Raw genomic sequence first — 26,369 nt, 5'->3', positions numbered from 1 at the left:
AGCCCTCCCCAGCCCCGTGTGCCCACATTCATGTGTCCTGACGGCTCTTCTCACCATCTGATACATATGCTGGTTCCTGTCTCCCCAGCTCTCCCCAGAGTAAACTCCACGGGAGTAAGGGCCCTGTTTAACACTGCTGTTCCCCCAGCGCTAACACAGTGCCAGGCACAGAGTAAGCTGAGTGAATCCATGGATTTTATGCTGGCTGAGTGGCTGGGCCGGTGTCACACAAGGTGAAGGAGAGATTGCAGGGCGGGATCGAGTGCTGCCCTGCGGCCACGCTACGTGTAAGGGACAACACTCTCTCCAGGGGAACTCGTCCTCTTGTTTGCCTTTATCACCGTCTCCATGCTACTGATCCCCAGAATCATATCTGCGGCTCAGATCTTTTTACTGAATGACAGAGTCACACAGATAACTGCCTGCATCTCCATGAGGCATCTCAAACTCAGCATGTATAAAGCTGAACTGAAATCCCACTTTACACACAAACTGTTCCCCCTTCAGTGTCCAATGGCACTGACATCCCCGTGGCACCTCAAGCTAGAAACCTTGGAGTCTTTGTCCGCTCCCTCCTGCACATACCCCTACCCAGTCGCTTACCAACTCCTGCAGACCCGATCTCCTAAACACCTGTAGAATGCTCTCACTCGTCTCCTCCTCCCATGGCTTATGTCATTTCTCTAGTCCAGGCTGCCATCATTTCCTTCCTGCCTGGTCCTTTACGATCACCTGCCAACAACTGGCAGCTCCTTGGTAACTCCTGCTCTGCTGGAATACAGCACTCCCTAAATGCTGAACCAACACATCTCTTCAACCTATTCATAGCACGGAAGACTCTGTTTACTATTGTACAATTTAGACCCCGGAGCATCCAGGTCCCAAACATAAGAAAGCAGCCGAAAGACAATAATGCCACGGGGAAAACTCTAGTTTTATATACGTTTCCATTTTTTTTTTAAAACTATGTTTTTCACATTTCAGTTTAAAGAATTACAAAGTTGTTTCCAGAAGACACAGTTATCTCTTAAAAACATCCTACCTGAATAACAGCACTGAACCAACATGTGTTGCCAACATTCTTCAGCCCAACTGGCCAGCCGTCAACTCGCCTCCAGCCACTGGGATTCGGATTTTCCCCCCAGACTTCACAGCGTTTTCTCTTCGAGCGTTTAGTTTCGGCAGAGGGTGCCTCGTGCATCCTATAATGTGCCAACGTACCACACATCAAAAAAGAGAAAAGTTAAATGACAACGTACTACATGGAGGATGCTGGTAACCTTTTATAGGTAATTCAAATTGCCAGGTAAACTACTTACTGGGTAATCACCAGCTATAGAATAACTACAAGATTATAATATAAATGAAAAGTAAGGTTTAAATATAGAGTTATTAATCCTTCCATAACAGAGATTATTAGCAATAAGGTCCCTAAATGGAACAGAGTTGAGACTATTTACAGCTACCAAACTACTAAGAGTTTTAGATTTCAACTAGCGCCTTCTCTCAGACCTTGCCGTTGAAAGGGGCAAGACAGACATTCTGCTACAGATAAGAGCCTCCAGATTGCTTAGCACACAAACCAGGGCCCTGTGTTTCCCTGAAAGAAACCACTCGGCAGTGTGAGCGGATAAACATATCCGGGACCTGACAGGCCACCACTCGGACTGGATATTTGTGAATACCAGACAATTACCAAATTAGTGCCAATTCAAAAAATACACCCCCTAGTCACTTCTGAGACAGAGTGGTTGAGTGGTAACTTTCATTTTCAAATAGCTGACCACATAACCCTCAAAAGTTTACAAAGGCTCGAAGTTCATAAAGAGAACACATATTTATCAGATACTTGCACTAGGATGGGGTTTTGTTCCCCAGTAACTGTGAGGTACAAAACCTTGCAGGATTCTACTTAAAGACACAGGCTGCATTAAGACCCTTATCGTATTTAGCTTCTTCAAAAGTGAACCAAAGAGTAAGAAAGCTAATGTGAATTTAAATTTGCTCCTAAAATAAATCTCCTTCAGGTGCAATTAAAGAAGCCTGCCAGAACTGCTCCTCAGCAGCACGCACAGAGATACTGTCTTTGACCTACATACTAGTGTGCAGAGCAAAGATCATAAACTAAATCAATAACCTGTTAAGATCTCTTCCATCAGTCTGAATTTTGGGGGACTCCAGCAGACTCAAGGCAATGGCAGCCTGAAGATCATCTTTGCTGTCATGAGTAAGGTCTATTACCTCTGAAAGATACATAGAAATTCATTAGTCAAAGATAAATAGAAATTCATTAGTCTACATGCAGGAAACACTGCCCTTCTGTCTGTATTGCAGGGAAAAAGGTAAATGCATTCACAAAATTAGATACACTCCCTAGTTCTCACTATAGTGGCTCATCTGTGTAACAACCTCACTATTCTACACTAGAGTCAAATGAATATCTTACAGCTACACTGTAACCTTAAGATTAGCAAACAGTACAGTAATAAGCTGCTAAAATGAAACGAAGCAAATACCCTCTTCTGCAGTCTTACTCCAGAGTCAAAAATACATCCCATACCTGTAAGTTAAATAGTCTCTTTACTTATCATTACTTATCAGCTAAAAGTTGAACAGTCAAAGAATAGGTATTTTCTTTCTTTTTAATTTTATTTAAATTTCTTTGAGGGGAGGAGGTAATTAGGCTTATTTATTTAATTATTATTATTATTTTTTTAATGGAAGTACTGGGGATTGAATCCAGGACCTTGGGCATGCTAAGCATGCACTCTACCACTGAGCTATACCCTCCCCACAAAGAATGGATGTTTTCAATCTCACAGAAACTATTCTAGAGAATAAAGAATATACATACTCCTCAACTCATCTTTTGAGGTCAGCATTAACACCCTGAAATATCCTTAACCAATCAAGAACAGTAAGAAAAAGGAAAAATAACAAACCCACACAAGATCACAGATGCAAAAAGCCTAAACAAAATATTAGCAAATACAATTCTGCTAACAGACCAAAACAGGTTATACATTAAGACCAAGTTGAGTTCATATGAGAATGAAATAACTGAGTTCATATTAGAAAACAGACCAGTAAAATCCACTATCTTAACAGTTAAAGGGAAAAAATGATTATCTCAATAGATATAGAAAAAGTATTTGATAAAACCGCCATTCAGGAATAAAACCTTCAAGCCAAGTAGGAAGAGAAATGAGTATTTTTAGGCCGATAAAGAATATCCATGAAAAGTCCACAGCAAACTTTGTCCTTAATGGTGAAACATTAAACGTACTTCCTTTAAAACTTAAGACTGAGACAAAGATGTCTAATGTGAGGACTTCTACTCACCATGGTTCTGAAAGTTCTGGGCAGGGCTAAAAATAAAAGAGATTTTAAAAAAATAATAAAGATTGCAAAATAAGAAACAAAGCTGTCATAACTCATAGATAACGATCACCTACAAGGAAAACCCAAAATAAACTACAGAAAATAGTTATAACTAATTAGGTGGTTAGATAAAAGATCAATGTACAAAGGTTAAATGCTAACTATTATATATAAAATAGATAAACAAGGCCCCACTGTACAGCACAGAGAACTATATTCAATACCTTGTAAAAGCCTATAATGAAAAGGAATATATATAAGTATAAAAGAATCACTATGCTGTACAATAGAAATTCACACAACACTGTAAAATCAACTATACTTCCATTTTTAAAAATTAAATAATTACTTTTTTAAAGTTAAATTAATTTCTATACATGAGCAATGAAATATTTAATTTATAAAGAAAAAACCCACAAAGATCACAAAACTAATAATCATGATTGTGTGCTACTGGCCTAAGAACAAACATAGATCGATGGAATAGAACTGACAGTCCAGAAATAAACCCTCACATTTATGGTCAATTGGTTTTCAACACAGGTACCATGACAGTTTAATAGGGAAAGAATATCTTTTCAACAAATAGTGCTGGGACAACTGGATATCCACATGTAAAAGAATGGCTTTTAACCCCTACCTAACATCATTTACAAAAATGAACTCAAAGTGGATCAAGCCCTCCAGGTAAGAGCTAAAGCTACAAAACTCTTAGAAGAAAATAGGTTTAAATCTTCATGACCTTGGATTAGGCAATGGCATCTTAGAGATGACACTCAAAGCACAAGCAGCCAAAGAAAAAAACAGACAAATGTGACATCATCAAATAAATCTTTGAGCTTCAAAGGAAACCATCAGGATAGTGAAAAGACAACCCACAGAATGAGAGAAAATTTTTGCAAATCACGTATCTGGTAAGGGATTTATGTTCAGGATAAATAAAGAACTCCTACAACAGAAATAAAAAGACCAACAGCCCGACATTCAAAATGGGCAAAGAATTTCAACAGATACTTCTCTGAAGAACATAAACAAATGGCCAGCAAACACATCAACACACCAGCGACTAAGGAAACACAAACCAAAACCCTGATGAGATTAACATTCCACACCCACCTGCACAGCTAAATAACAAGTGTTGGTGAAGATGTAGAGAAGTTGGAACTTTGTGTATTGCTGGTGGGAATGTAAGACGGTGCAGATGTGGAAGTTAGAAGAATGAAGTTTGGCAGTTCTTCAAAAAAGTTAAACAGAAAAAGCTTCATGACATTGGACTTGGCAACAAGTTCTGGGACATGACACCAAGAGCTTAGGTAACAAAACAAAAAATCAACAAATGGGACTAAATCAAACTTAAAAACTTTACAGCATGAAAGGACACAATCAAAGAGTGAAAAGGCAACCTACAGAATGGGAGAAAATATTTGCCAATCATATATCTGATAAAGGGTAGATATCCAATATATAAAGAACTATAACTCAACAATAACAAAAAATCAACTAACCCGATTTTAGACGTGCTCAGCGTCACTAATCAGCAGAGAAAAATGCAAATCAAAACCACAATGAGAATACTGCTAGGCTACAAAAAAGAATGAAATAATGCCATCTGCAGCAACATGGATAGAACTAGAGATCATCATACTAAGTGAAGTCAGACAGAGAAAGACAAATGCCATATATTATCACTTACATATGGAATCTTAAAAAAAGATACAAATGAAGTTATTTACAAAACAGAAAAAGACTAAGACAAAGAAAATAAACTTACTGTTACCAAAGGGGAAAGGGGGTGGGGGAGGGATAAATTCGGAGTTTGAGATTAGCAGATACAAACTACTATATATGAAACAGATAAATAAGGTCTTAAGTATAGCACAGGGAACTATATTCAATATTCTGTAATAAACCATAATGGAAAAAAAATATTTAGAAGTATGTATATATACATGTAACTGAATCACTTTGCTGCACACCAGAAACCAATACAAGATTGTAAATCAAATATACTTCAATAAAATTTTTTTAAAAAAACCACAGATACCACCTCACATCCATTAGAATGCTATCACAAACACACACACACACACACACACACGCACAGAAAATAACAAGTATTGGTGAGGATGTGAAGAAATTGGAATTTTTGTGCACTGTTGGTGGGATTATAAAATGGTGCAAATGCTATGGAAGAAACAGTATGGAGGTTCCTGGAAAAAGTTAAAAATAGAACTACCATATGATCTAGCAATCTCACTTCCGGGGATATATCCAAAATAGAAAAGCAGGATCTCAAAGAGATATTTGCACATCCATGTTCACAGCAGCACCAGGCACAACAGCCAAGAGGTGGAAGCAACCCGAGTATCTACTGATGAATAAATGGATAAACAAAATTTGGTATATGCATACAATGGAGTATTATTCAGCCTTAAACAGGAAGGAAATTCTGACATGCTACAATCTGAATGATCTTTGAAGGCATTATGCTAAGTGAAACAAGCCAGTTAGAAAAGGACAAGTACTGTATGATTCCACATATATAAGGTACTTAGAGTAGTCAAACTCATAGAAAACGGAAAGTAAAACAGTGGTTGCCAGGAGCTGGTGCAGGGGGAATGGGGAGCTACTGTTTAGTGGGTACAGAGCTTCAGTTTTGTAAGATGAAAAGAGTTCTGGAGATGGACGGTAGTGATGGATGCACAGTGACATGAATGTACTTACGACCACTGAACCGTACACTTAAAAATGGTTACGACAGTAACTTTTACGTGTATTTTACCATAATAAAAAAAACTGGAAAAAAGAAAAAAGGAAATCCTGTCACATTACAGCATGAACAAACACTAAGGATATTATGCTAAGTGAAGTAAGTCAGTCTCAAAAAGGTAAATAATACATGATTCAACTTATATGAAGTATCTAAAGCAGTGGAATTCACAGAAACAGAAAGTAGAAGGCGGTTTCGAGGGGCAGGTGGGAGGGGGAAAGGGTTATTTAATGGGTATAAAGTTTCAGATTTACAAGGTGAAAAAGTTCTGCAGATCTTTTGCACAATCACGTGAATATACTTAATGATACTGAACCCTGTACATGTTAAAATGTAAATTTTATGTTATATGTTTTTTACCACAATTTAAAAAAAGATTTACAACTAGTAAATTATGAAGTAATGAGAGATAAAACATTACCACTCTGAAATTTCCAATAAAATAAAGAATCTAAGCAATAATCAGCAATGGTGGCGGGAAACACTGGGGGGGGGGGGCTTTGATGATAAATGAATCCAGCTGACACTATCTGAGCACAACAATTCTAACACAAATGGAGGGTGACCAGACATTGTCTGCTTCTTGATATGACAAAATGGAAGAAATACACACAACAGATGCCAGATAAGTATGTAAGTTATTAGGAAAGACAGGAGACGGAAAAATCCATTAAAGGATACCACAAGAATGCAATCAGCAAATCCCAGAATGTGTGAAACATGACGGAACAAAGGACTTTATTTCTTCGAACATTCAATTGTAAGAAAAAAAAGTGATCTTAAAAGACATTTCAAACATATTTTAATGTTTTAATTTTATGTGGATCATTAGACTCACAAATCAACTGCAAACATATTGTTAATGAGACAATCAGGGAAACTTCTACACAGGTAGTTAATGAGGTTAGGGAATTATTAATTTTTAAGTGTGATAATATTGTCGCAGTTATTAAAGAGTACTCTTTTAGAACTTTTTAAACACAGAATTGTTATACAACCTAGCAATTCCACTCCCAATTTTGTCCATCTCCAGCCTCCATCCCTCCCCTGAACTGCACACTTGGACCCCCACTGCCTTTTTGACACTCCAATTGGGTGTCCAACAGGCATTTCAAACTTAACACTGCCAAAAGTGACCTCTTCATCTTCCACCCCAAATCTACTCCACCTGCATTTATTCCCATGTCAGGGAAGAGCAACTCCATCCTTTCAGTTGCTTGAGAAAAAAACGTGGAGTCCTCTTTAACCCCTCTCTTTCCTCCACAACTCTTACCTCCTTTGTAAGCAAATCCTACACAGCAAGCACTTCTCATTCTCCACCACTACATCCTGGCTACACCACCTTCATCTGCAGTAGCTTCCTGACTGGTCCTGGGCTCCTGGATCTGAACTGTGCTCACTACTCCCTCCCACACCTTCTGTTCCCAACACAGTGATCAGAAGGATCCTTAGAAAACGGAAGCCAGTTTACCTCGTTCCTCTGACCCAAACTCTCCAATGGCTACTCCTCTAACTCAGGGTAAAAGCCACGCCACGCCATTATGAAGGCTCTGCACGGTACATCCCCTGTCCCCGCTACGGCCTCATCTCTTTACTGCCCTCCTCACTTGCTAGATGTCAGCTCTGGGCTCCTTGCTGAGACTCCTGAAGCCAAGCAAGGTATATATACTCCCATCTTTGGGCCTCCCGTGACTCACTCCCTCACCCCTTTGCATCTTCTCAAAAGGTCCCTCCTATTTGAAATCCAGTTCCCAGCACACCTTTTTTTTTCATTTCTTTCATTCTATCCTTTATTCATCTCCATGGTACTCATCACATTCTAATATGCTATATAATTCACTTATTTACTTTTTTTGCTCTCCCCTACCAAAAAAAAAAGCTACAGACGGCAGGAATTCTTGTTTCCTTTCCTCATCTCCAGTGCCTAGAAGAGTGCCTGGCACACAACAGGGGCTCATTAAATAAGTGTGGAATGAATGGAACCATTTAAGTGCTGAGAACCGTGCCTGGCACATAGTAATGGCTCAATAATTAGCCATTATTACCATTACGTCCAAAGGGTTGACACGATTGACAGGACATTCACATAAACTCATCTCTGATTTTCTGCTAGTTGAGAGCAGGACCAAGACAGGATATACTCACTTGCTAATACTTCTTTGTTGACAGCACTCCCCTCGACTTCAGATGGTTCTGTAGCAACAGTGTCTTGACTGGGCTCTTTAACTCTTTCATCAGTGAGAAGGCTGACTGCCTGGGTGATGTCACCATTACTGGCCTAAGGGGAGGAAAAAAAAAATAGAAATTTCAAAAGTGAAGCATCACAGCATGCAAAATTAGTAGTCAAGTTAGTTTTTTGGTTGTAACTCCTCACAGCCTGGTGACATACTGAGTAAATCTAGGCATAATTCTGGGCTATAAAGTAGAAAACAGAGTACGGTGGAGGATAGTGAATCTACTTTGGTTAAAGCATTGATATCAAATTCCTAGTTACAGGGAGGGAGCTGCTACGCTCTGATTTCCCACAACATGCAAACAAGAATGAACTCCTGCTGGAGAGCTGTGCTCACTGCTCTGAACACTCCTCCTGATTTCACAGAACAGCCAAGGCAGGATGTATCAAAAGGGAGCTGGCAATTAACACAGATTCCAAATGAAGTCAGCTCCTACCATAAAGGTGCCAAACAGGCACCATATTCTGCAGAGGTGATCATGCTTCTATTTCTTTTTAACTCTTTCTTAGGAAAAAAATTCTAACATATACAACGGGAGAGGGAGTGTGTAAGTGAACGCCACATGCACATCACTCAGCTTTAACAATTACGAAGCCAAGGTCAATCTTATTTTACCTACTCTGCCTCCCCCTCCCAGATATTTCCAAGCAAATCCTAAGTGTCTTATCATTTCACCAGTCAACACTTCAGAACTTATCTTTAAAAAAATATATATATATATATATTTAACCCACAATGCTAATAGCCTCACAGAAATAACCAATTCAAATTTCCCTGACTCAAATATTTTTTAGTTTGTCAGAATCAGGATCCACAAAAGGTCCATACAGTGTAATTAGCTGATGTGTATCTTAAACTTCCCTTACGCTGTAGAGTTCCCCCCACTGTGAATCTCTCCCTCCCCAACTTTTTCCTGCTCTTATAACTTACATATTGAAGACACTGGCTCATTTGACCTGTAGTACTTCTGCCTCTGTACACATGCACTTTCTTTTAGGTATAAAAATAGGCTGAACGGGGGGAGGATGTAGCTCAAGTGGTAGAGTGCATGCTTAGCATGAATGAGGTCCTGGGTTCAATCCCCTGTACCTCCTCTAAAAATAAGTATATAAATAGACCTAATTATCTCCCTCCCCCTTAAAAATAAATTAAAAAAAAATTTTAATTAAAAATTAAAAAAAAAAAGGCTTGAACTGACAAAATTATGATACAAACAACTGTCTTAAACCCTGTTGACTAATCAGGGCCTTGAAACTAACCTTCAGAGCTTCATGAAGAAAAGAAGGGTCCTGAATGCCCGTGATTTCTCTCAGTTGATTTAACAGCATTTGGCAGCTCTGTATTTGAGAAACAAACAAACAAAAAACCCACAGACACATGTCAATCAGAAAGTAAGCCTGGATACATTTAAGCAGGTACAAGCATCTTGGGTAAACAGGCCTGAGACTTGCATTTCTTACTTTAAAAAACCAACAAGCTCTAAGCAACAAGGTATTGACTGTCAGGCACATTCTGAAATGCCAAACCTATTGCTCTTTTAAAAGCTTCATCATGGAAAATGCTTTTGGCACTTGTGGAAGAAATACGAGTAAACAGTAAAACTACAAATACATAAAACATTTAAACGTAATATTCTAGTCTTAATGGACGCCCGAAGTGCCTCAGGTTTCTCTCTGTGGGCAGTGCGTAAGTAGGTCATTATAAGGAGTCCAGGGAATTTGCATGGATGTGGAGATGTGCTATTTTAAGCTTCACTGCACATGCCATTTGTGTGTGTCATTTTTCACTGACAGTAAGTTTCCAATCTTGTAATTAACAAATGATACCACCAATGTCATATAGGAAACTTTAGGCTTGACTGCTTAAAAAGTATAGATGAAGTGAGAATTTTCTGAATTATAAATAAAATTCCAGAGGGACAAAAATAAAGCAGGGAACGCTTTCTCCTCATTCAACTGAATCGTGGAAAAACCTTTCTTATTAACGTCCAGCTACAAGATCAGTTTATAACCCTCTTCAGCCTTAGAAGTCTTCACTGAGCATTTTAACCTCTTTCACACAAAGACAAAAGTTAACACAAAACACCTATTTACAAGGAAGCTCAATGTAAACAGCTGGCTGGCCAAGGAAAGACACAGTGATCTTTCAGACGAATACTGAAAACAAAATAGTTTAAATTCAATCCAGTGAGAGGAAATCTAATTTACACCATTCCTAAGATTATCCTAGAATGAAGCCCCGATTCAACACTTGATGCTTCACCATTAATTATCTTTCAGTTGTCGTTTGTCTCCAAGAGGCAGTTTACGCTGTCAGCCGTGACAGAAACAGTATCCTCTGCTCTTCAATGGCCGAGAGTCCAAGGCAATGCGTAAGGGTCATACCACCAGAAATAACAAACTGAAACACCCGGTACCTTCCTCGGAGAAGCAGCGACAGTCTTTCTGTGCGAGTCCCAGGCCAGCGTCACAGGCTAGAAATGGAGCCCTGCCCTGCTGAGCCCAGCAGTCTCCGAGTCTGGGCACCGGGGGAGGGACTCTCAGACCAACAGGTGTCCAGATTTAAACTTGGCAAACACTGAAAACATGGCATGTGATTTCTAGAAGAATGAAGTATTAAAAAGTGTTCTTTCAAACTAGTTCTAATTCCATTGCTCTTACTGTGCAAAAGTGTGTGAATCTATATATCTCAATCATACCCAATTTTCTAAAAATTCCACATCAACGTATTCCAAAAAAAAAAAAAAATAGCAGAACAGTAATTGGGAAGGGGGAAATGAGTAGCTTATTAACCCTGAACTGGAACCAAGAAGGTGACAATGGGATAGATAATCGCAGCTTCACCTCAAATTACTCTATGAACCAAGTGACACAGGAATCACAGAAAATAATCCAGTTAAAGTAACAGCTCACACACGGCTTACTTTCAGCCAGGTGTTGTTCTGAACACTTCATGCGTATTGATTTATTTAATCCTTGTAACAAACCTGGGAGACAGACATTACGCCCACTTGACAGAAAACTGAGGCACGGTGGGGTTGAGTAACTTACACGAAGTTACTGCTAGTAAGAGGTGGGGCTGGGGTCTGACCCCAGGCTGCCTGCCTGCAGGGTCCGCCCACTAACCTCTATGCCATGCTGTATGAAGACAAAGAGAACAGGCCGGAATACCTATTTAATGCAAAACAATGCAAACACTTTATTTTTATATTTTGACCTTGATCTCTGCATCTTAACAAGTTTCCTATTTTTATTTTAGCTGCCTTCATAAAAATCACAATTTTGATTATTCAGTAATAAGTATATAATCAGTTGCAAATAAGCTATCATCAGAAAGTGGAGAGGTAAGTACGATACTGAACTGAATCTGAGGTGCCATCCGTTATAAAAAGCACCATTATTTTATGTATCACCCAAGAGAAAAACTGCTGCCATTTAAGCTATGACACACGGCCTTCATGACAGTCCTAGGAGACACACGCATCGGTCACACCAGCTTCTTGCAGCTCTAAAATGGCTCATTCACATTGAGAAATACAGCAATTCACCCCCTTCCAGGTGCACTGCCTGGCATGCGATAGGCAATTCTTTTGCATATTTCTCTGTAACAAACAGCTTAAAACACGTATATTATCTTCTGTTTTCAGGTCCCTGACTGTAGCTTTGTAAAAAAAATTTGGAACTGTAATCATTCCTCCAGTGAAAATTATTTTACTTCACATAAAATCATATTTGCACCCTTCTGTTCCCTTTCTATGCCCTTCTCCGTGTGTTTTTTTTGTTTCAATGTTGAAGTACAGTGTGATCTTTTTAAGCCATTTTAAATGACAAGTAAACTAACTGTGTGGTCCTAACCATTGGGTGCACATGACTTGACTACCATGACAGCAGGAACAGCGAGGTCCCAGCCCATACACGTGCCAACCATGATAACCACATTACACCTGCTACTCTGATGGTATTAATGTAAGGAGCATCTCAGTTTCAGAGATTTCAGAATGCCAAATAAATGTGAATCGATGAAATACGGTGTTCAAATCATAAATAATTTACTCATCATTACATCTGCCCTTGGACTACAGTTCCACTCCTCTGTCTCCACTTTGTAATAGGCAGCAGTGGACATTAACACATCTGGAATAATACACTCAGGAAACAAAAATAAACTCTTAGTTTCCCTTTTTCGAAAGCAATTGGGGGGAGGGTGTAGCTCAGTGGTAGAGCACGTGCTTATTAGCATGCACGAGGTCCTGGGTTCAATCTGCAGTCCCTCCATTATAAAAACAAAAAAACAAAAACTATTGAGCAGAGGTGACAACACGTAAAATCATGTGGTACAGCTCCAAGAGCAACGTCATATCCATCTCATCTCCTTCCAGAACCTGGTCCCATACTACTTTCTGCCCTTTCTAACCTCCCAAGTGGAGGGAAGGAAGGAGCCTGTGAATGAATGGGACTTACTGTCTTCACCTGGTATTTCTCACCATGCGGCTCTCTAACTGTTTTAAATGTGAAATTCTTGCCTCTGTACAGTCAAGATTCGTACGACATCCCGCCTGATTTGAATCGTCCGCAGAACAGTGCTGTTAACAACTGTAACTAACACCTATTGGACGCCTGTCGGAACCTTGTGTGCCTCACCTACGTGCAATCCTCGTAACAACTGTAAAAGTTAAAAATCACTATCTTCGTTGTACAAATAAGAAAACTAAGGCTTACAAAACCTGTTTTTGCCATCAAATGTCTTGAATCAAAAGATTAATCAAAGGTAACTATTAAGAGTTTGGATGATACATTTCACAAGGATTAAGCTATGCTATTGACCCACAAAAAAAACTGCTGTGACATGACTCAGTCTGATAAATATTTAGTTAAACCTAAATTCTCAGCAGTACCCACAACCCAAATCTTCATCAGTACCATGTGTTACGTGTTAATTTTACACTAACAGACAAGCTAAGCGCATTAGGGACCTACTGTGCTACTAACTCCGACAGTTTCTCCTGGAACTTCACAGGAAGCGGATTTTAAACATTCACTTCACCCTAACTCTGATGCTACTTATAAATTTAGGACACACCCAACAGGAGACAAGACAAAGCCTGTGCTCCAGTCATAACGAAGTCAAATAACTGGCAAGAGCCAACACGCCTGCATTTCCTTAGCTAAAAACACATTATTTTCATAAAACAAAAACCACTCTCTTTTCCTGTCCAGAGGCAATGAAGAAAGACAGGCACACATAAATCTCTAGAAGGAAGGAACTCAAGCTTTCTGACCTCAGCTTCTCGGTGGCTTTGGTGCAAACCAGTCCGCTTCTCGGAACTGAGGTTTTCATAAAACTAAGACAGTAACTCACCGCATAATAAGCAATAAACAGGATTATTCACACAATTAAAACATTAAGCTTTCAAGTTTTTGTAATAAACAACTGGCCTAATCTTACTGCAACTAAATTAAAATTCTCTCTCATCAGATGAAGCAAATTAGTGAGATTACTAATCTCACAATCATCAAAATACCCGATTTAGCATTGTGATGAGGTGCTTTCTAGATTATTCAGTTCTTTCAAACAGGGATGCTGTTTTCATCATTCTGATGCACACACTTCCTCCATCTCAATTGTGTACTATTACAAAGACATTTCTAAAATTTAAACTTAATTAAATAATTGATAACTGTTACTTTACTCCAAAGAACGACCAAGGTGTGCCTAATAAAATTCCCTCCAAAGTTAAAGATTTGGCTTTCAAATTTTAAAATAAACTTAAGTATTCAAGGAAAGCAAAGAAATAACTTTGGAGTCAAAGAAAATACACAGCAGCAACTCCAGAAATCCAGTCTGTACAACCAGGTCTTAACAACACACTCTAAGATTGCCACTAACCTTTCCAACTTCCACAAAACAAGGACCAACTCCACAAAAGCCCTGGTATTTTTTCAGTTTTTTCCAACAACAACTCCATGTCGGTCCAGTTTACTCATAAAGCAGAAATCTAAAGCGTCTTCAGGTTATGGTCCTCTACAAGTGACAAATAGCAGTTTTTTGTGGATGAAACTAAATCCCCTGAAATAGGCTACTTGATAACTTATTTTAATGGTACAAAAATTAGGTACATGATGAAAATGACTAGGAAACTAGGAATAGAAGGACATTTCCTCAACATGATGTGGTCAACTGATTTCTGACCAAGACTGCCTCTTAGACCATTCGATGGGGAAAAATAGCCCCTTCAAAAAGCGGTACTGGGGTGCTACAGGGATAAGACTAATGGTGTTTAAAAGTACAAATTTGCTACTAGTACTAAAAGAGCCATAGAGACTTAATGTACAGTTATTAACACAGATAATAGTATTGCACTGTATGTAGTGTGATAAATCCCACTGTAATGTAAACAGCACCCATATCATAATATACAAATTTACCAAAGTAATACAATGTATGCATTACATTTACATACACCACAAACAAAAATAGTGCTAGGACAACTAGAGATTCATTTGCAAAAGAATGAAGTTTGATCCCTACCTCACACGATATTCAAATAGTAACTCAAAATGGATCAACAACCTAAACATAAGAGTTAAAACACTTTCTTTTAAAAGAAAGTTTGAGGTAAAGCTTCATGATCTTGAACTTGGCGATGGATTCTTTTTATAAGATATCAAAAGTACAAGCAACAGAAGAAAAAATCGTTAAGTGGGATGTCATCAAAACTAAAAACGTTTGTGCGTTAAAGGACATTATCAAGACGGTGAAATGACAACGAAAATATTTTCATATAAATCTGATAAGGGCCTAGTATCTAGATTATATTAAAATTCTTACAATTCAAACAATTAAAGACAAACAAACCCAATTAAAACATGAGCAAGGGACTTGAACTGACATTCAGACATTTCTCCAAAGAATATATACACGTGGCCAATAAGTGTAAGAAAAGATGCTTAACATTAGCCGTTAGGAGAATGCAAATCAAAACTCAATGAGATACCACTTCACCCCTGAGGATGACTATTATGAGACACAACAAAGCAAAAATGAAAAATAACAAGTGTCTGGGGAGGGCGTGGAGAAACTGGAACCCTTGCGCATTGCTGGTGGGATTGTAAAATGGTGCAGCTGCCATGGAAGTCTGGCAGTTCCTCAAAATGTTAAACATAGAATTACTATATGATGCAGCAATTTTTTCAGGTACATACCAAAAGAACTGGAAACAGGGGGGAGGGTATAGCACAGTGGTAGAGTGCCTGTTTAACATTCACAAGGTCCTGGGTTCAATCCCCAGTATCTCCATTAAAAAATAAATTAATTAAAAATGAAAAAAATTGGAAACAGGTACTCAGATATTTGTACATAAATGTTCACAGCAGGATTATTCATAAAAACCAAAAGGTGGAAACAACAAATGTCCACCAATGGAAAAAACGGGTAAGATGTAATACACAGGGCAGAACATCAGTCATTACTGAAAGGAATGAAGTACTGATACGTGCTATCACTTGGATGAACCCTGAAAACATTAAACTAAGTGAAAGAAGTTGGACACAAAAAGTCACGTATTGTATGCTTCCATTTATATGAAATGTCCAGAACAGGTAAATGCAGAGCCAGAAAGCAGGGGCTGGGGGAGGGGGAGTAGGGAGTGACCACTTAGTGATTAAAAATGTTTTGGAACTAAACAGAAATGGTGATTGCACAGTATTGTCAATATACTAAATGTACACATTAAAATAGTTAATTTTATACTATAGGAATTTCAACTCAACAGCATAAAAATCGAGAGCTCTATGCTCGCATGAGCACGGGTATACACGCACGTATGCGCACACCAAAAAAGAAAAAAGACGCCAGGAAAGTGCTAACTTGGGCAGGAATACTGGAAAGGGGAAATATTTGTTTAGAACATCTAGGGTTTAAACCAACTACAACCATCATGCAGCAACTGCCAGCTCCTATTCACGCAGATCTTTAATGTGGCTTTGAATGTCTGATATTTTGACTTCCCTTTTTACTAGAAAGCCTTCACAGTGGAAATAGGACTACGTAGCCCGGATTCCACCACATGTTAGCCTCTGGGGAAATTTCAACTTGTCTGAGCATCAATTTCCACATTTGGAAAACAAAGTACAGCTTAAGCTTTGACAGCACTGCTGTGACTATCAAGCGAAGTAATGCATACAAGAATTGTTACTAAAATGAAAAAATGATTATATGAATGTAAAATACTGTGACCTGCCCATCCAATAAAACTCATCTAGAGGTTGTAGTGGAAATACAGACATCTGAAGAGAAAAATACCCCTGCTGTGATTTTGGTTTTATCACTTACTGGCTGTGTCACTTTGCAAATTCTACCTCCTAGTTACACTAAATTTTACTTCGTAGGGTTGCCATATGGGTTCAATGAGAATATATGTTAAAGTGTTTTGTAAATTGTCAAGTGGCAGTCAAAAAGTTTGGTTCAAGAAAGACATGTATTGCAGTGGGGAAAGTCAGAATGTCTCAAGTCCCAACTGCGCTACTTAAAATTTAATCTTGAGTAAGTCACTTCCGTCATCCGCAGTGGAGGCAAACAGACTTTGGTTTAAAATCTCTTAGGACCTTGCAAGCTATATTAATATCTGGGTCTGAGTTTCCCCATCAGTGATAAGACATGAAAATTCACACCTTGTAGTGTTTTGTAAAGATTGAAAATGTACAGAAAAGTGCTCTGGGCAGCAGCTGGCATATGGCAGATGCTACAGTTACAAGTGTATATTCCCGTGCCTGGCCTCGTAACTGTGGGAACGGAGCTCTGCAGCAAATGTTTATAGCCAAGGAGGTGGATACGCAAGCAGAACCTTTCAAAAAGCACTTGGAAACAGAGGGGGAGAGGTCATCTGCAATTTGGGATAAGAAATGCAGATCTAGAAGCAGTTAGTAAAAGGACAGCGACAACCGAGAAAGCAAACAAGTTCGCCCCTGGCAGAGAGGAAAGGCAGAAGGGCCAGAGGAAGACAGTGCCCAAGGGTCCACGAGAGGGAGCTCAGGAGGCAGGGGAGCTGCAGCACTGGGCGCACTAAGAGGGCCCTGAGCTGAAGCCTGAGGCCAGGGTTCTGCCCCAGACGGTGTGATCGTGAGTCAATGGACTCCCTAAACCAGCTGCTGCATTTGCAAGATGAGGAAGGCTACAGTAGGTCAAGTTCAAACATATTTTCCAGGGCGAATTTCCCTAAGAAAGTTGTAAAATGATGTCGTCCTGCTATACCTCTGTGATGAGACTCTGGAAATTTTTAGAAAAAGCAGAACAGTTGACAGTAAGTAGCAGTAAAATCAAATGCCAAGGTAAGTATCAACCAAAAAGTGTCAATGAACAATCATCACAAATGAAAACATGAAAATGGAACTTGAGGGGGTACTTGAATAACCAAGGGAGACCGTAAAATGAATTAGGACTGAAAAGCCACTGATTTGACGGGAAGGTGGTTAGTCACTGGTCACCTCCAAGAGATCCATTTTATTTGCTGGGAACAAATACTAAAAGCCTACTGCTGGCAAGGCTCTGGCTGGGTGGCCTGGAAGATGCTGATCACAGAAAACCACGCCCTGCCCTACAATCTAATCTTCTGCTGCCTGGTCAGCCTCTCTGCAGGCCTCTGGGCAATCAGCCCTCTTCTTCCTGGAGCCTAAACTCATCACCAGAGCCACCTCCTAATTGGGTTTTTGCAGAAGCTGTCGCTGCACCTCAAGGTCTGTGGCGGAAACTGGGAACCAACTCTCCTCAGCTTAGGGCCCTCCTACCAGCCAACGGCTAATCTTGCCTGGGTCTGTGTTCCAAATTTTCTACAAGTTGGAATTACAGTGGTAATTGGAAAACCATTTTAGGAAGGAAACAGGTGGATTTAGAAAATCTGTTCAAAAAGTAGACAAGATAAAAGGAAGGAGGTGGACAAGGCAACAGCTGGACGAGGCAGAAGGCGATTCTGCTGTTGCTGCTATTTTGTTTGAGGGCTAAGGACAAGTGTGCACAGCTGAATGGAAAATGGGAATTCTGTGCAGCAGGAAAGAGCTTCTCAAAGTTTATCCCCCAGGGATCTTGTCAAAAGGCAGAGTCTGATTCAACAGGTCTAGGGTGGAGGCGCAAACAGTGGTGTGTGGATTTGTGGAGCTTGTTTATTTCCTTAGTAGAAATACTCCCACTGCCCACGATTTCAAGCTACCAACGTGAGGTCACTGACCACAGAGTTGGGCAGAAATGTACACAGTCAGCTGGAGAGGCAGTCCAAGCACAAGCTGGCTCCAGCACACCCAAACTTCTACATTTCTAACAAACTGCCAGTGATGCTGATGCTGCTGGTCCGTGGACCATGCTGAGTCACAAGGGGGCAGAAGACAGTGAAGGTGCCTGGGGCTTAGGCTAGGATAAAGATGTAAGAAAACTTAGGAGGGAGAAAAGAGACATCATCTAAATCAGGGTTTCTTAAGTGCAAAATTACTGATGTTTTGGGCCAGACAACTTTTCTTTTGGGGGGGCGTGGCTATCCTGTACACTGCAGGATGTTCAGCATTTACCCACTTTGCTTCTACCCACTTGATGACAATAGTATTCTCCTCCAGGAGTCACAATCAAAAAGGTCTTTAGACACCACTGACATAGATTCATCTCTAAAAAGTGAAGGGAGAAGGGTACCTCTTCCACTGAGAGAAAAGAGATGCTCAAGAGGCAAAAAAAACAAACCCCAAAAAACAAAAAAAAAAAAACGAGACACAGCTCTTTAGATATCAGCAAACTCAGTCTAGTAGAAAGGAAGGTTATCTAGAAAAAGGTGCAGGGAAGATTGAAAGTCTGAAACTTCAGGAGGAGAGTTCTAGAGAGTAACAGAAAGATTCTGACCCAAGGCAATGGGTCCACTGACTAGGAAGTAAGATCAGGGCCAGCTTGGGCTCTTGGAGTCACAAGTGCCTGGATTCAGTCCTGGCTATGCCATTTACTAGCTGGGAGACCTTGGGCAAATTATTTAACAAGAAACAAGAAAAATTCCTGGAGTTGTCATAAGTACTGAGATAATATATGTTAAGTTCTGAGGGCGCACACGCACGCACGCATGTGCACACACACACATACACACACACACACACACAAGTTCTGAGGACAGAGTCTGGCATATAGTTCATGCTCAATTAACCTACTACTATTATCAGCATCATTGTGTTCCTTGAAAAATCATCTTTCCCTTGGCTATTGCTTTAAACTTCTTTGATGAAACAGAACACATGGAAAGCTCTTGCCTGGTGAGGTGTTACTGTCAATGTGTTTTGTAAAAACTATTTACTCTGTGAGTAGAAACTGTTTATAGCTGGAGGCATGAGAGCTGTGGAAGCCAAGCACTGACTTACTGATGTTCCAAAAGTCACAATTAAAGAGACAAGGTAAAAGAACGAAAAGCCAATAAATCAAAAGAAAGCACCAAATTTTCACTGTAACTGACAGGTTTTCAAAGGGCTTCCGTTTGCCCAATGTGCGGCGAGCCCTCCCTAGGATAGGTGTCAAGGATGACAGGTTTATAAGAACCAAACTGCCTTCAAGTTGTTTATCCTGCAATAACAGAAAACATTGCTGCTGGTTTTCATCTAAGACAAGAATCGATTAAAATCATACCCTCTTTTAGACTCGAGTACATACTGAGAACTTATTTCAAGAGCACTACATTTCTCTTTCACTAAAATTCTTGGGAGGCTGTTAACGGGTTCTGCCTGTCCCAAGTACAACTGAACAATAAGGGAAGGGAAACATTCTAGATTTTAAATAGCTTCTGAGCTTCAGGGGAGGGGAGCTCCCCACAATTAGAACAATTAAGGATCCTTTAAGGGCAACGCACAATGCTTCAGAGAATTCAAAGTAGAGTTCTAACAGGCAACTTAGGAAGATGCACAAGAAGTTATTAAAATCTTTCCTCTGAGATGTGAAATGCACCCTCCCCATAGAAGATTCCTTCAAGCTAGCCTGCGAACCTCAAGCATTTCACATTAACAAAAACAAAACGGGCAACATTATCAAGCATTCCAAGCTTATCGGCTGTCTGTATGGGGCGAATCACTGGGAAGAACAGTAAATGTCATCGCTGTGCAGGTTGCCAGGAATCAGGGTCCTCCAGCCAGCCACAGCCACTGGAGTTCCAAGCTTTCCAAAAATAGTTATGACTTATATACAAGTGTTCATCAACTACCTCGCATATAAACTCAGAGCGCCCAGGCAGTGGTCACCTCTCAAATGGTGGCAGAGGTAAATGCATTTGCTGCTGAGCAACAGGCACATGGTCTCAACCAACAAATTTAAGTATGACTTGCTCTCCCTTAAAAATAGTGTCTCCTCTACATTAACATGACTGCCCCCAAACTAAGACTTTCCCACCTGTTTTTAAGTCACTGTGCTAAAAACAAAGAGCACTGATCTCTGAAACCGGAGAAAATCCTGACTCAGATTCCAACAGGCATGTATAAACACCTAACAATATTTCTATTAGAAATCAGCACATGAAATAGCATACGCCTACTTTCATTTTGGAGCCCAGGGCCTGGAGGTATCTTTTACTACAGGACTTTAAAAGGGAAGGGCGGTCACTTTGTACACTATCGGTCTCCTGAGTGCCTGAAAAGAATAAAAAGCAGAAAAGGTTTCTCACGTGGAGGTATCTGACAGCTTTGTCTTGTAAATACTTTATGCAACTCCTCACTTCCAAACTCGCATTTGAATACTTGGTACAGGTTTCCCATTCTGTCTTGAAAAAGCGCAGCACTGGAGGGGTGACCGGGCAGTAGTGTTATATACATTCCAAGGTAACAGTAGAAGACATTCTCAAATTGCCCACTTCCCAAGTTTTTTTCGCACAGACACTAGCCTTTTGATTTTCTCTCAAACCAGTGTCCTTTTACTCTTACCATCTTAGCCCAGAAATCCTCGTACTGATTTCAATCTTCTTAGATAATAGGACTGGGAAAGCATTATCAGCATACCTTCTATTCACCGCGGTGTTCCTCCCCCGTCCTTAAAAATCTACAGTGATGAATGCAGTAATTGGGGAGACTGCTCTCTGATCTTTAAAAAAAAAAGGGGGGGGGGCGGAAGGTAGGAAGTGGTAACAAGGACCCCATGTCTTTCACGCGGTGTTGATAAATCCTGGCTTTAAGTTAGCTAACTTCGGTCTGCTTTGGAATCTTTTAAAACAGCACTGCTTTAAAACGGATTCAAAAACAAAAACAAAAAACAAAAACCAGCAAAGCTGCCCCTTTCGGAAGTTTCTCACCCCCGGTCAAGGCCCAAGAGCGCTCTCCTTAGGGCTCCCAGATGTAGACAGCTCACGTTCAGCCTTTTATATTTGATTTTCCAAAACAGCTAATCCCTCTCGAACTTCAGCCCGCCCCCGGCCCGAAGAGAGTCCTCAATCTGTGCGACCCGACCCTCGCAGCCCTCAGCCTCCTCCCCGAGCCCCCGTCCTCACCCCGGCCGGCGCACCGCCCTCGCCCTCGCCCCCGCCGGGCCCGGGAGCCCCCCGCAGCCCCCTCCCGCTCGCCGGCCTGCGCCCCGCGCCGCTCCCGCTGGGGCCCCGCACTCCCTCCCCCGCGGGGCCGCGGAGCCCGCGCCCCTGCTCCCGCCCGCCGCCGCCGCCGCCGCTGCCGCGGGGCCCACCGAGCCGTGGCGGTCTGCCGCTCCGGCCGCGTCGTCCTGCTGCAGCTCCGCAGTCATGGCCGAGGCGCCCCTCCGCGGGTCACCCGCCTCCTGCCGCCGCCGCCTCCGCCGCCAGCCCAGCCTCGCCGGAGGAGGAGGAGGAGGAGGCGGAGGCGGAGGAGGAGGAGGAGGCTCCGCCCCCGCCCTCGCCCTCGCCCTCGCCCTCCACCCGGCTCCGGCCCCGCCTCCGCCCCGCAGCGCCCCGGAGGCTCAGCCCACAGGCTCCGCCCCCGGCCTGCGCGCGCACGCCAGGCGCGCGGCCGAGGGCCCAGCCGCGCTCTGCGTGCTCCGCGTACGCCGGGCGCTAACCCGGCGCCGGCCACGTGACCCCGGCCCCGCCCGCGCCTAACGGTCAGCGTCGGCGACGGCGGTTGTGTTCCGGGCGGTTTGCGCCCAGGAAATGGCCTTGCGGAGCGCGGACTCTCCTTCTCAACTCTCGTCCTCCGCCGTCGGCGCTCAGTTCCAGGACTCACCGCCGGCTCAAGCCTCCCCACAGATGAGTTAAAGCTGCTCCCCATTTGGGGAGCCCGTCTAGGGACCGCGAAATAGAGGGGTTTCTCACCCAGCGGTGGAGCCATTTCCAGGTCTATACGCGAAAAATTTATGCATCATCCTTAAGAAAAGGAAATCAGAGGCTGAATGGAGTTGTCAGTCCAAAGCTAACCGAACGGACCAGAACCTCTATTCACTGATGCCCAGGGTGGGGACCTAACACGGACCTGGGCATGGGGAGCCAGAATTGCCAAGTTGTCCCATTTTAGATTTTCTGGAGTTCAGACTAAAACTGTATAGTATTTTGCTAAGTTTGAGCCAGATGCTTATAATGGCATTTGAAGAGCTAAGGTGCCCTCAGTTGAGTTGTATTTTCAACAATTTGGTGGAAAATGTAACTACTAAATTGATTAGCAAGTATTACAACCACAATCCACTTGGCACGCTTTTGAGTGTTCCAAATTGGTGTGGAGCTGGGTGTGCAAGGGCCTCTACTAGGGGTACGGCTTATACCAGTGCCCTTGTCTATCCCTTGGGCAGCGCCTTCAGTGTGAGTTTTCTATGAATGGTGGCCTTTCCTTTGCCCCTGGCATTGTTGTCCATGTGATTGTGATGTTTCAGCTGCAGGCCTTTCTGGTCTGCAAGTGAGCACAGCTTGAAGCATAAGGAAACAGGTACAGATCAGCTGCAGCCCCCATGGGAGACCTGATTACTTTCAGGAGCCTGGACCATGACTGCTGCTACTTCGTCCCCTTTCCCTGGCAGGTATACTGGCAGCGTGATCATAATCTTCCACATTGAACAGGCTGTGTGTTTGGTGGTCATAGGACTTTTTGTGCTTGTGGCTTTCCTCTTTTGTTTTTTTTTTCTCCTGAGTAGTAAAAACTTGTGTTCATGACCTTAACCTGAGGGTCATTGCAAAACAAGTTGACTTCTCATTTCAGTTTATTTGCAGCATTGCATGTTTCTACATTGCTAGGAAGCTCTATTTCTGTGTGTCTTTACCATGTATCCAGAGGAACTCTTGTTTGTCTTTGCACATTCGTTTTAGGAAATTGCTTATTTAATATGTGTAAATGGGGTGGAAACCTATAAGTCTATTCATGAAAATTTCCTTGAAAGACCACCAGAGACCTTCTGTATCCATATATCTGAAGGTGTGTACAGCCATTTGGTAAATCTAGACCCTTGAGTTTTGATTAATCATCTTTCTGCTATATGGTTCTAAACAGAGCTCCAGAGCTAATAAATTTGATCTAATCTGAGAGCTGGAGATCTGATAAATCCTCTTAGCCCCTTTGGGTTTAACTATCATCGGGTCCTGGATGTGGCAATCAGCTAGAGACACCCTGCCCAACCAAAGTAATTAATGAACACTTTACATTGGTGCTTGGCCATCAGTTGGCAACCTTCATAGTGATCAGATATCAAGATTGGGTATCATGGAACATGTGCTGTCACTACAGAAAACCCCTTCTCATTCCTCCTTAAACTCATGCTTAAAGGTTCCACAATAATTGCATTTATTAGTCGATAATCATTCCAAAGATATTCAGGAAAAAAATAATATTAATAATAAGCAGTAACAAATAGTTGACTTAATTTGAAAAGGGAATTGTTTCCAGAGTATGTTCCCAAGGAAAAAATTGAAGAAAAAATTTTCCTTTCCTGGAAACTTTTTGTCCTAGTGCTAAGCTATTTCCTGAGTCAATAAATTTATATTTCTGCTTTTGTTTCACCTCAAAACCAAAGTGTAGTTTTTTATAATAAATGACCCCACTTCAGTGTCTTGAATACCGGTGTAGAGCTTGTGTGGGCTAACTGAGAATGAAGGGGAAATGTTAGGAAAAGGAAGAAATATATTTCTTCTCTGCTTCACTCTGTAAATAGTTTTTTCCACTGGCTTTGGAGCAGCCGGATTTGAAAGCTGGTGGTTGAGGCTGACTGACAGGTGTGACTGTTCTTTGAGCCATGGATTCCTTTCCAGGAATTATCTCGTCAGGAATGTCCTCAGAGGCCAGTGTCTCAGCAGTTAGGAAAATGGCCTTTTTTTTTTTTTTTTTTAACTATGGAGGAAAGAATATGGATATTTCTGCTACAACCCCTAGATTAAAGAATGAGATGATGTATAAGGTTAAATACAGGTGTTAAAAAAATGTTTCAGAAAACGCTCTCTTTCTGCTAGTTGAAAATTAATGGGTTTCCAACCTTTCCGGACTGTGTACTGTAAGCAAATGTAGTTTGTGGAGAACTGAAACAACTTTCAGTAAAGTGAATGAGTTCATTTTAATTTTAGAAGTGTTTGGCCTTGGTATTCAAAAATAACAACCTCAGTTTCCCTTCTTTTTGTTTCTGTAGAAAAATATAGAGAAACATACACAAAAAAAGCTTCTAAAATCTGTTTTCATGAGTTCAGGATTCCTTAAACTCTTGGGATTTACTTTTCCTTGCATAAGAAAGTGAAAGTAACTTTAGCCTCCAGATAGAAAGGTGACAATAGACAATTAGAAATAAGCCCATTTCTGCAAACTTGATTTTTGACAGCATTGTAACCCACTGGGAATAGGATGATGGACTTTTAATAAATGGTTCTCAGACAGTAAACCATATGAAAAAATTAGTTTTTGTCTCTTACATTATAAACAAATGTAATTAAATGCTTAAATTTAAAAAAGCAACATTTAAAACTTTTGAAACACTTCTGTGGGGAATCTCTGTCTTTAGGGCATAGGGGAACTTTCTTAAATCAGACACAAAAGCACAATCCATAAAAGAAAAGATTTATAACTTCAATTATGTTAAAATTAAGAATTTCTCTTCATTCAAAGTTACCACAGGAACAGTGAAAATATCCACAAACTGGGAGAAAATATTTGCAACACATATAACTGGTAACCTATTAATATCTAGAATAAAGTTCCCAAACCTTGGCACATATTGGGCCAGATAATTAATTCTTTGTTGTGAAAACTGTGCCTTGAATGATGTTTTAGCATTATCTCTGGCCTCAACCTATTAGATGCCAGCAGCTCTCCCCTATGAAGTTGTATGACCATCAAAAATGTACCCAGACATGGCCAAATGTTTCCTTAAGGGCATATTCCCTCCAGAGAATCACAGATCTAGTAAGTGAAAAATGAAATAAGTCAGACAGAGAAAGACAAATACTCTGCATTATCACTTATATGTGGAGTCTAATAAATAAAACAAATGAATGAAAATAACAGACAGATTCAGATATAGAGAACAAACTAGTGGTTACCAGTGTGGAGAGGGAAGTGGGGAGGGGCAAAATAGGGGTAGGGGATTAAGAGACACAAACTATTATGTATAAAATAAATAAGCAACAAGGATATATTGTACAGACCAGGAAAATATAGCCATTATTTTGTAATAATTTTAAATAAGAATAATCTATAAAAATATTGAATCGCTATTATACACCTGAAGCTAATATAATACTGTAAATCAACTATACTTCAATTAAAAATAAAGATAAATCAAGTGAAAAATTCTTAAAAATTAAAAAGACAATGCAACAGAAAAAAGTGCCAAAGGCTTAAGCAGGCATTTCACAGAAAAGGAAATGCAAAAATACAAAAAGTTGCTAAACTCACTGGTAATCGGGAACACATGAATTAAAACCATAACTATACCGTTTCATGCATACAACTGACGAAAAAAATTTTTAAATGCCACAGTAAGAAGTGTTGGTGAGAATTTGGAGCAATGAGAGAACACTTTTACACTGTTTGGGTGTGTAAATTAGCCCAACTGCTTTGGAA

The 26,369-nt window shown here is 40.8% G+C and overlaps 1 protein-coding gene and 1 long non-coding RNA gene across 2 annotated transcripts in view; one reads left to right on the top strand and one right to left on the bottom strand.

Annotated features, from left to right (window-relative positions):
- The window catches only part of USP28 (ubiquitin specific peptidase 28), a 56,622-nt gene extending 34,411 nt beyond the window's left edge, over nt 1-22,211 (bottom strand). Inside the window, 5 exon segments of the mRNA XM_032472755.1 lie at nt 1,043-1,202; nt 2,138-2,243; nt 8,297-8,429; nt 9,645-9,722; nt 22,054-22,211. Coding sequence (XP_032328646.1) covers nt 1,043-1,202; nt 2,138-2,243; nt 8,297-8,429; nt 9,645-9,722; nt 22,054-22,110 — 534 coding nt within the window. The 5' untranslated portion in view covers nt 22,111-22,211.
- Nucleotides 22,212-22,455: 244 nt separating this feature from the next.
- On the top strand, nt 22,456-24,879 carry LOC116661151. Its single transcript, XR_004316921.1, has 2 exons — nt 22,456-22,676; nt 23,206-24,879. It is a non-coding gene; the product is annotated as an uncharacterized LOC116661151 (long non-coding RNA).
- Nucleotides 24,880-26,369: the final 1,490 nt, after the last annotated feature.

This window comes from Camelus ferus, chromosome 33 (assembly GCF_009834535.1).
Source record: "Camelus ferus isolate YT-003-E chromosome 33, BCGSAC_Cfer_1.0, whole genome shotgun sequence".
Taxonomy (NCBI): Eukaryota; Metazoa; Chordata; class Mammalia; order Artiodactyla; family Camelidae; genus Camelus; species Camelus ferus.
This window is presented reverse-complemented; position numbering and strand designations above follow the sequence as displayed.